The sequence below is a fragment of the Nilaparvata lugens genome, chromosome 11 (genome assembly GCF_014356525.2).
Source record: "Nilaparvata lugens isolate BPH chromosome 11, ASM1435652v1, whole genome shotgun sequence".
NCBI classification, from domain to species: Eukaryota; Metazoa; Arthropoda; class Insecta; order Hemiptera; family Delphacidae; genus Nilaparvata; species Nilaparvata lugens.
Window position 1 is genome coordinate 24731932 of NC_052514.1, and position 10954 is coordinate 24742885.

At 32.5% G+C, this 10954-nt stretch overlaps 1 protein-coding gene across 1 annotated transcript; it reads left to right on the forward strand.

Moving 5' to 3' along the window:
* Nucleotides 1–264: 264 nt before the first annotated feature.
* LOC120353590 (N-acetyltransferase ESCO1-like) lies at nt 265–10855 on the forward strand. Its single transcript, XM_039437962.1, has 7 exons — nt 265–975; nt 2000–2066; nt 2387–2566; nt 6753–6876; nt 7556–7729; nt 9816–10021; nt 10161–10855. Exons 1-7 carry the CDS (start codon nt 309–311, stop codon nt 10312–10314), a joined length of 1572 nt encoding a protein of 523 aa, XP_039293896.1. The 5' UTR covers nt 265–308; the 3' UTR covers nt 10315–10855.
* The last annotated feature ends 99 nt before the right edge of the window (nt 10856–10954 follow it).

Here is a 10954-nt window from a genome sequence, read left to right on the forward strand (position 1 = left end):
AAATAACGAACTGCTTTTTAATAAATAACTTCTTGCTATTAAAAAAACGACTAGCAGTAAGATTTTTTATAATAAATTAATTAATCACCGGTTGTCAGAACCAGGAAGATATTAGCGGACATGCCGAAAGATCTCGTTGTCACAGTGAGTGATTAATTTATTATAAAAAATCTGACTGCTAGTCGTTCTTTTTAATAACAAAAAGTTATTTAATAAAAAGCAGTTTGTGGTGGAAAACAACATTGAATAAATAAATAACTAAGCTTAAATTTTTCCAGTTAATGTAGAAAATACATTGAAGCTCTGCAATGTCTTCTACATCATCTAAAAAAACACAGATATTGAGAAGAAGTCCGTATTCAAGAGAAGGCGATCAAGAATGGCTCAAAACTCGTATAAGAGCTACTAAACTACATTCAAAAGAAGAATCATCAGCAAAAAGTGCAGAAACATCTAATTTAAAAACATCACTCTCAACTGGAAAGAACCCTGATGTCTCCTCAGAAAAATCACAAATTTTAAGAAGAAGTCCATATTCAAGAGGAGATGATCAAGCATTGCATAAAACTTGTATGAGAGCTACTAAATCAAATTCGAATGAAAAATCAGCAACAATTGCAGAACCATCTAGTTCAAAAACACTACTCTCAACTGGAAAGGACCCTGACGTCTCCTTAGAAAAATCACAGATATTAAGAAGAAGTCCATATTCAAGAGGAGGTGATCAAGCATTGCATAAAACTCGTATGAGAGCTATTAAATCAAATTCGAAAGAAAAATTAGCAGCAAGTGCAGAACCATCTAGTTCAAAAACATCACTCTCAACTGAAAAGTACTTTGATATCCCAACACCGTCTGATTCTGAACTATCATCAACATTATCTGATAAATTTCCATCATCGCCGACGATAGAACCTTCAGAAAACAATGCATCTACAAGATCAAGAGATAGAGTGCCACTACAAAACGTTACCAGTAAGTGAAATTTTCGAAAAGTATCAAACATGAAGTAAAATATTAATTATCATTTCCTAAATGCAATTATGCATCAAATTATGACTAAACTATTATTTGATAATGGCTAAATAAGTCTGAGACTGTGCCTCAGTAACTACATTCAATTATATTTTTATATTGTAGTACCTAGCATATTTTAGCAATGAATAAATATCAGTAGAGTTTTCTGAAAACATATAGAAGTTATATTCAGGGCTACTTAGTTTCTTATTTATAAAAATAACACCATAGTACCCTTTTTGAGATATTTTTATTATAAAATAAGATTTTATTTGTGTTTTTTAATTGATTATTTTATAATAAAAAGATCTCAAGAAGGGTACAATGTGTTATTTTACAAATCAGTAGTTATTTTATAAAGTGCTAATAATTACCAAATATTTATATCCTTTTTTTCAGCTGACTTTTTTGAGTTTTTGTGCGTAATATACGATGTTGAAAAAATTAATTGTCGGGATCGAACTCACGGCGACTTTCCTGACCGCAGTTAATTAAGACTTGATTGATCCGATTGCGCTTTACATCGCTGTCCATAACGTGGAGATATATACCAAAGTTTGGTATGCTGAGAGATAGGAGGAAATATTTTATGCCTATAGTTGGGAGATTGAATAGTATTTGGAAAATCAAGATGTTAGGGCCAAACCAAATGAAGCGTTTTTTGGACGAGGCGGCAGAGCAGGAAGCTCTCAGATAGATGATTGGGTTGGCGTTCGGGAATCAGCTTCCTGCTCTGCCGAATCATCTCAAAACGCCTTACGTGACTTGACTATTGTATAAACTCAATAATATTACTATAGCTTATTCTAGCAGCTGAAGGTTCAAGTTACATTCATTTAAAAATGTAACGAGAGATGAAATAATATAAGGGTGATGGGATAAACTCTTCCATCCTGTAATCTATAAATGAATAATATTTATCCATTATTACTATTGTAAGTTGAGATATAGAAGAGTTTACATTCTAGTTTGATTTTTTCAGATCCTGAAAGAGTTGGAAAATGGTTTGTTTCCGGCCTCAAAACTCATGAGAGAAGAGATCTGACCAGGTATAGCCTACATTTTGTCGTTTATCTATTTTTCTATTAATTTTGCAGTAAAAGTACCGTTCCCTTAAGCATCACTACATATTATACCTGTATGACCTACATGTATACTTAAATACTATAAACACTTGAATTTTCACTTTCTTAATCTCTTCTATTGCAATTAGTGTGGCATCTTTTGTTAAATACCACATATTAAATACCAAATATTAAGTTTAAGATTAAATAGTAAGTTTTATGATATTATGAAAAAAATAATGTATTTCTAATGTATATTAAGTACCGGTGATGTAATATTTACTACAATTTTAACAATCTTCCAGAGTTTTGAAATATTCAATTTTCAAAAAAACTGAAGAAATCAGATACCACAGACCAGAAGAAAAGTTTTATAAAATTGAGGAAACCAGAGAAATTTTGAAGCAAAGACAGTTGGATAGACAAGAAGATGAAAAAATTGATCATGAAATGAAGGTAGAAGCTAAAAGAATTCAGCATAAAAGGTAAGTCAAGAAAGTTTTGATTCAACAAATAAGTTATGGTTTTCTGTATATCGAATTGAACCTTATAAAATGTTGAATGTGACTACCATTATTTGTCACACGGCATACCTCCAGCCTGCTATAGCCGACTTCTTCCCAAACGTTAAAAGTGTGTCCTCATTAATGGCTGTAACAGCTGCTTCAATCCGATTTCTTTATTTATGGAGGTTAGCTGCTGGTAGTAGAGACAAGACACGTACACACGATCCTTGATGAAGCACCAAAGGTAAATATCGCATAGCGTTAGGTCGGCAGATCGTTTATAACTGTAAGTTCAATGTAATAAATTTTATAAAGAGTAGAAAGTCCTTTATTCATTTATAAACACTCTTTATTTAAGAAATCAGTGGTTGGAATAATCCAATGTGTAAATAGTAGAGAACATACTTTTCCTATTTTAAAACTATTGGGAATCCTTCCTTTGAGATATATTTTTATCCTAGATGTATTATCCCTGTTTTACAGAATGAATGGTAGTGTAGGACTACCGTCTAGTCCTTTAATCTGTTCAATCAGCATGGTTCGTGTTGAACGTCCAAAGCTTAATTCCACTACATCTCAAAGATGTCTCATCTTTCTTGGACCAAAGTTTTTCAGTATCGTACAAGACAAAATCAGAAATGAGAATCATTACAGACGATTCATTCATAAAACAAAGAGTTGGCTATGGCTTCATTCACCTATAGAATCGGGATTTTTTCTAGGGTGATGGGCTGACATGATTTTTCATCAAATACTGTGCTTGAATAGAATGTCTCCTCCTCTTCCTATTTTCTGGAACAAAAACCTCATAACCTCCAACATACGAGTGATATTGAGGAATTCCTGTTTTTTCTACTATATCTTTATGAAAGTGGCTCAAGCCTCAATTAATACATTTGTGATATTCTGTTACAAAGCACATAAATTACTAGTGGTTCTGTTAACAGTGGACCTCGCTCATGAATACAACTTTCAAATTAATGAGAAGGACCATCATCAAAGTACAGTATATTGTGAAGATTTAGCAATGTCATCCATTGAAAATGCTAGTGACAATGTTTCCAGGGACATCGGACTTATAAATTTCTTTCGAGGAAGTACCTTCACATCGTCCCCATATTTACAATATTAACCTATATTACAATTTTTTTAATAATTAATTACAAGATATTGGTCAACTGACGGAGAAATGGAATATGCAGTAGGCAATTTAGACGATGAATCGTCTCACAGACGATAGTGAGACAGAAAATGATTCTAAATAAGATGGGTTTGTTGGTGTCAATGACAGGAGGTTGCTAATGATGGTTTTAATGTTATGGCTTGTTATGCTATGCAGAATGTTAAATGCTCACAACTCGGTTTCCGATCTCATACCGTCAAACCGGCTAACTTGGGACAGTTTAACCCCTTCCCACCAATTCCAACTTACCAGCTGTCTGTGCAATTCATTCCGAGTTCTGGCATTGTTGATTTGTTGGGAACACATCATTGAAAATATTTGATAACGTTTTGAACATCTTATTAACAGCTAAGATACTTTTTTAACAGTCATAACAATCTACTATTTCATCAATTATTCAATTATTTTACAGTTAAAGCATTTTTATTATGAATATGAAACATATTATTCAAAATCGAATGCCCCAAGTTAGCCTTCAACCACTCAATTGTCTTATTACAGGCAAATCATATTGTTGTCCCAAGTTACCCAACCTCTGCGGGTGAATTGGGACACCATATTTTTTCAGAACAGGTTATTTCATAATAATGAAATTGAATGTATATATTTGAAGTATTATTAAAGACCTACGTTTTGAGCACAGGAGAGATAAACTATTAAAATAATAATGGAACTGAATTTCAAATCAAAGTTGAAAACTTAGCCGGTTTGACGGTACTAAAAGGAAAAACAAAAGCTAATAGTTTTCCAGAAACTATTCGTCTATGAAACTGGGATTCGTCTATGAAACAGGGAAAAAATTGTGCAGTCAAGTGAGATGTTTTCTACAATTAATAATACAGCACATTTTAGAGCAGCACAAGTTCTATTATAAAAAATGAGAGCCAATTTTTTTAACTTATATTTATTTTGGGGAACATTTACTCTTAACATGTTGTAAATACAATGATCTTTTATTTTGAAAGGAATAAAAATTGCTGTATCTTGCAAAATAACGGCGCTAGATACAAAAAAGTAACTTTCTGGAAGGAGGTTGGTCTGCGGTTTTTAAAATTACAAAAAACCGGAAGTCTTATCAAAAATCGTTACACATACGTTTCTGCGCCTTGTTTCAAAGAACTTGAATAGCCTACCAAGTTTTATCCAAATCGGACAATAACTGCGACAGTAACTGCGGTACAAACAAACAGACAAAAGCCGATCGAGTCGAAACCAAGACCTCAGCTTCGCTTTGGTCAATTATTCTATGGCTCTAACTACTGTTTGCAAGGCCATTTCTTTTTGATACATTTGTTGAAAGTGGACTCGTTTAAAATTTTTGCTCATATTTTTTTCTCTCTTTCTTCCTACCTTCTCCATTTCTTCTATTTTCCGCTCCTCTCCACTCCTTCAGTCCTCACGTTTATACCCTCTACCTGCCTATTACATGGGAAACCATAGTTGGCTAGGTATTTTTCCTCTCTTCTTTCTTTTCAGCACACCCCACCCTCTGAAGCCTCTTTCTTGTATTTTATTAGAAACTTATTTTTAATTTCCTTGCCCTATTACCATAGGTAAGGAAAGTATTGCTTTCCGAAAAAAATTAAGGTACCCCAATTTCTAAATTTCTGTACGTTTCAAGGTCCCCTGAGTCCAAAAAAGTGGTTTTTGGGTATTGGTCTGTGTGTGTGTGTGTGTGTGTGTGTGTGTGTGTGTGTGTGTGTGTGTGTGTGTGTGTGTATGAGTGTATGTGCGTCTGTGTACACGATATCTCATCTCCCAATCAACGGAATGACTTGAAATTCGGAACTTAAGGTCCTTACAATATAAGAATCCGACACGAACAATTTCGAGCTAATGCAATTCAAGATGGCGGATAAAATTTCGAAAATGTTGTCAAGAACATGGTTTTTCGCGATTTTCTCGAAAACGTCTCCAACGATTTTGATCAAATTTATACCTAAAATAGTCATTGATAAGCTCTATCAACTGCCCTAAGTCCTATATCTGTGAAAATTTCAGGAGCTCCGCCTCATCTATGCAAAGTTTGATTTTAGATTCCCAATTATCAGGCTTCAGATACAATTTAAACAAAAAAAAATCAATTGGAAAAGATTGAGCATGAAAATCTCCACTATTCAGTAACATTTCCACCTAAAATTGAAAATAAGCTCGAAATTCGAGAAAATGTGATTATTCAATTGCAAACTGTTGGCAACTGTTGATTCTATTAAATCATTTACTATGAAGAGATAGCAGACCTCGTGTGTCTACAGCGTTATTGTCCTGTCACAAGCTGGCTCAGATATTTGAATAGTAGACTTGAGATGCGCGGGAACACTAGCGTCAGGTGATCAATTTTCATAACGGCAAGGAAAGTTTTGTGAGTGCGCCACACCAGATTTTTTATTGTGATTTAGTTGTATTTTGATTTATTTTATGTATATTGTGTTGAATTGAATAAAATTATTGATTGATGGCTATCTATTTGATTGATTTAAAAATATGCTTATGTACGAATGTGTGTGTGTTTTCAACTCTTGCTCACGTACGAAAGGTTCTTGCTTTTTTGAGAATAGGCCAACAGTAGTAAAATATTATTGTTTACTTCAATTATTTTTGTAATGTTCATTGTTATCATCATCATCATTGTCAACATGCATAACTGATAGCTAATATTACGTGGTGAATTGATTTGATTATATTTGGAGAACTTTTGAACCGTACTTTTTCAGGTTGTAGGTTAAACACTTGATAATATATGAAATTTCAATAAAGAAACACATAAACACTCAAGATATGAAATTTTCACTTTCAAAAAGCAGCTTCACTGAAATCAAACCTATGTAAACACATTAATTAATTATTCCTTGGAATGTAGGCGAATGTGAAGGATTATGACCACAAGAGTTCCAGACTTGTGTGTGGGTCGTTTCTTTTAATATTTTGAATCGTGTCTTTATCAATGCTTTTATGAATTAAATTCTCTATTTCTATAAATAGGTTCTTCAAAAGCTCAGACATTCCGGCTCATCAATACAGCTGTGAATGCGAGTTCCCACATCCTGATTACTGGAGCGATCAAATGATTGCAGAAGTGCACAGAAACTTCTACAAGATCAAATATGTGAGCATACAAAATAATTCATTATTAATGAATAAATTATAATATTATTTAAGAGCAAATGAAATTTTAGTGGACATTTCTGGGGGAACCAGACTTTAAGCTATAATAATTTATATACAGTAGTTCTAAAAGTAGTTATAAAACTAAGCTTTGAGAAAATCATTAATAAATAAATTACTTATATGATCATTATAATTTATCAACGACATTATAGGGCAATGTCGATGATGATAATCGACTGATAAAATCTATACATTGACTGGAACACATAACTGTTGATAATAAAATTTTATATGTAAGTGAACACCAGTAAATTTGTATTCTATGTTAACAAGATGAATGTATGGTATCGTGACTTTTTCCAAGATTTATTCTGTTTAACATTAAAAATACAATTGGGTGTAGGCTGAGTAATTCGTCCATAGTGTGAAAAAGTTTCTCACATTTTAGAAAATTTACAAATACTATAGGCTACTACATAGGGTACTGAAAATTTCAGGCTTATTAGGTCTGTAGGCCTTTTAATTGAAAAATATTCATTACTTTGGATTTAGAACTTCTCAAATCCTAATATCTAAAAGTAAATAATTGTGTCCAGAGTAAATTATAACTTTGAAATTACCATTTTCAAATCAACAATTTTTTTCAAGAACTGATTATATAAATAATTTATGTGTAGGATCTCAAAATTCCTAAGGAAATGGATCTGTTTCACAATAGCGAAGCAACATTAATTAAACTAAAGATGAATGAACGAAATGCATGGACAAAGAAAGCCCGACAAGCTATTGAATTCATTGACATCGAATTGGGCTGCAGCGGAATCACTACAAGACATTCACCTGACTCTCAGGTAAATACTATGATTAGTCCCTATTAGGAATTACAGTTAGGCCTAAATATATATCTTCAACTTCAGAATGAATCTATTTCTATTCATATTTTCCTCCAGTTAAAAAATACAATTTAGTAATATAGAAATAAATATTCTATATAAAAATAATCGTTTAACTTGGCTTTCTCATGTCTGTGGCAGATTTCTTTAATTTCAGATATTCTAATGTGGGACAATAAATCAAATAATACCTAATGATGATATTGCAAATAAAATGTCTAGAATCAATCTGAAATACTTGAAATATTATTGATAATTTGAAAATGTTCTAAATAAATTAATGCTTTTTAATATAATATTATTGACTATTAAACAATATTTTTCATTTTGAGCTTGAGTATTTGATATTTTACTGAGAGCTTCTTATCTTTGTAATTTCCATTTCAACTTAGAAAGCTCAATATTATTGTAGTTACATAAAAATTAATGAATGTTTCATTCCTTTAATACATTATGCACTGTTTTACTATTCTTTTATTATTTTGTATAACTAAAGTTACTGAAAGCAAAATATTATATTACTAAATACACTGTATCGCTAAATTAATAAAAACAATATAACTTGTAGTACCCTTTTATTAAAATATTTTAAAAGTTTAAAAGATTTTAACGACTAGTTTCGACCTACTTTGGCCATAAAATGTCATTTTAACTTGAAAATGGCCCAAGTAGGTCGAAACTAGTCCTTGAAATGTTTTAATAAAAGGGTACTACAAGCTTTATATTGTTTTTATTAATTTTAATAAAGTATCCCATATAAGTGAAGTGATTGTGTCACTAAAATATGCTATTTTTGTATCTTAAAATAGAATTTGAAAATTTCATGATCTATTTTCTAGACTTGATCCTCACTCTGGATATCCCCCCCCCCTTTAATGGTTGAGTTCAAAGCCACTGATCGGTGAGTGAACGTGGCTCTGAATGAAGTACTGTTTTGTCGTTGAACGATGCATAGACTCACATGCAGCGCTAGATTATTTGGAATTGAAATCGGCCATTAAGGGGACAGCCTGGAAGATTATTACATACTAAAGATCTTGAAGATTTTTGTGATCTATAATATTACAAAAAATATATATTATATAATATCTCGCGCTAAAATACCTCAATGGAACCTTTAATTTCAAGTAAGAGCTACCATTGGGAAGGCATAGGTATTGTGCGTTTATACTTCTTCAAGGTCTTTGGTCTAACTGATAAGAAAAAAATACGTCATATCCGGTTCGTTCACTGATCAGTTAATCGTACTTTTCCACCAATGGAAAAGAACGTAAATAGAGTAGCTGAACGTAAACAGACATGGCTGAATATGAGGTTGTTTACAAATGATGGACTCTATTATAATGTATTTGGGAGCAGAGAAATGCATGATTAGGCTACATAAATTCAATAACATTTAAAATATTTTACAAAGCATTTAAAACCACTCCAATCACCTGATGGTTTTCCATTTTAATTGATTACAATGAAATAGGTTAAGTTCTAGTTTTGCTTACAAAAAATGATCAACAGGGGAAACATCTGTCAGTCATGACTCATGAGCAACCGTTCAGCCACAGAATACACACAAAATGGAAGGTATCAATCTAACCAAGATTTGAGTGCACCAAGACCACGACACATGACTGCATCATCTTGTTAGAAATTAAAACTACTGCTGTATTACAATGCTACACTTTCTTTCAAGATGGCGGATTATGGCGTCAAGATACTAGCCGACTTTCCATTCTGTGATCCGATTTTTTACTGAACGTAAAAAAACCCGATGGATTTGATCAGTGGCTTTGAACTCAACCAATATACACAGACCGTTTTCACTCTTTTTGGCCGACTGTCCTGCGATTGGCTAATTCTCACCAACAGCTGATTCTCAGCCAATTGAGCCAATCAGAGGAGTAACGAGCAATAAATGTCGGCCGACAATCGGTTAAGACGACCATAATAACAATCATCCATGTATATGGATCCTTTACAATATAGACCTACACTCTGCATAATTTAATACTCAGTGTTGCAATAATAATAAATATTGTCGATGTTGCAGGTATATATGATGCTTCAAAACAACACGATAATAGGGTGTGCAGTGGCTAATGAGGCTCATCAAGGATTTAGATTAGTTTCGAAACTTGAAGACCAACCATTGGTTTCACCCCATCCAGAACCCATAGAATGTGGGGTGAGTGGGATTTGGGTCATACCCAAATACAGACGGCATAAGATCGCTTCATTCCTGCTCGAATATGTTAGGTAAGTCAAGTCAACAGCAGTCATTCATCGAAAAATAATGTATAGTGAGATTCACTTTAAACGCTGACAGTTCCAAGTGACTCTAACTTGAGAAATTCAATTAGACATGACTAAGTTTGAATGTATTTTATTGTTTTAGGAGATATTTCAAGTCTGAGATTTTGAACAAGGAATCCATCGGATTCTCAGACCCCAGCGCCTTGGGAAGGTTGCTCATCGCCAGTTACATGGGAAAATCTGATTTCAAAATATATTTTCCTGAATATATGGGATATGTAGAGAAAGAAATTTAGGTTGAATGAAGTAGACTATAATTGAAATCCAATGAAAAAGAAAACCTAAGATAACAGATTCAAGATTGCCGTGTGTATATGATATTAGAAGAATGAAGTTGCTTCAAGAATAAAGCTTAAAAAAATAGTTTATATTTAGTTGATAGCATCATTCTGTGAATAATTTGAACCTCCTGATGAATAGTTTGAAAATATTGTAATTCTGCAATAAGAGACATTTCGAAGATTAAAGCTAGGATATGCATCCTATTTCACATTCATATGTATTCGTCAAATGTATCCTTGTAAGAATTATTAAATTGTAATTTTTATAGTTTTTAAAAAATAAATCATTTCCAATTTAAAGTTAATAGATTAGAATCATTAAATAATTGCTTTTTAATGAGCCATTAAGGCTACATAAAAAATCCTGTATTCTAATGTTGTCTATTCACAGTATCCATCAGTGCCTATTAATATGGATGAATAAATATTGTTTTCTGATCTCAAGTAACATATTTTGATAACCAGTAGTTCTGTGAACAGTAGACCTCGTGCAGTTATAAACCACAGCCTCCTCCAATACTGTCCATCAGAATAAATTCTGTCCTTCAGTGTAGTGTCACTCGATATAAATATTACATAAATCAAACCTCACAAT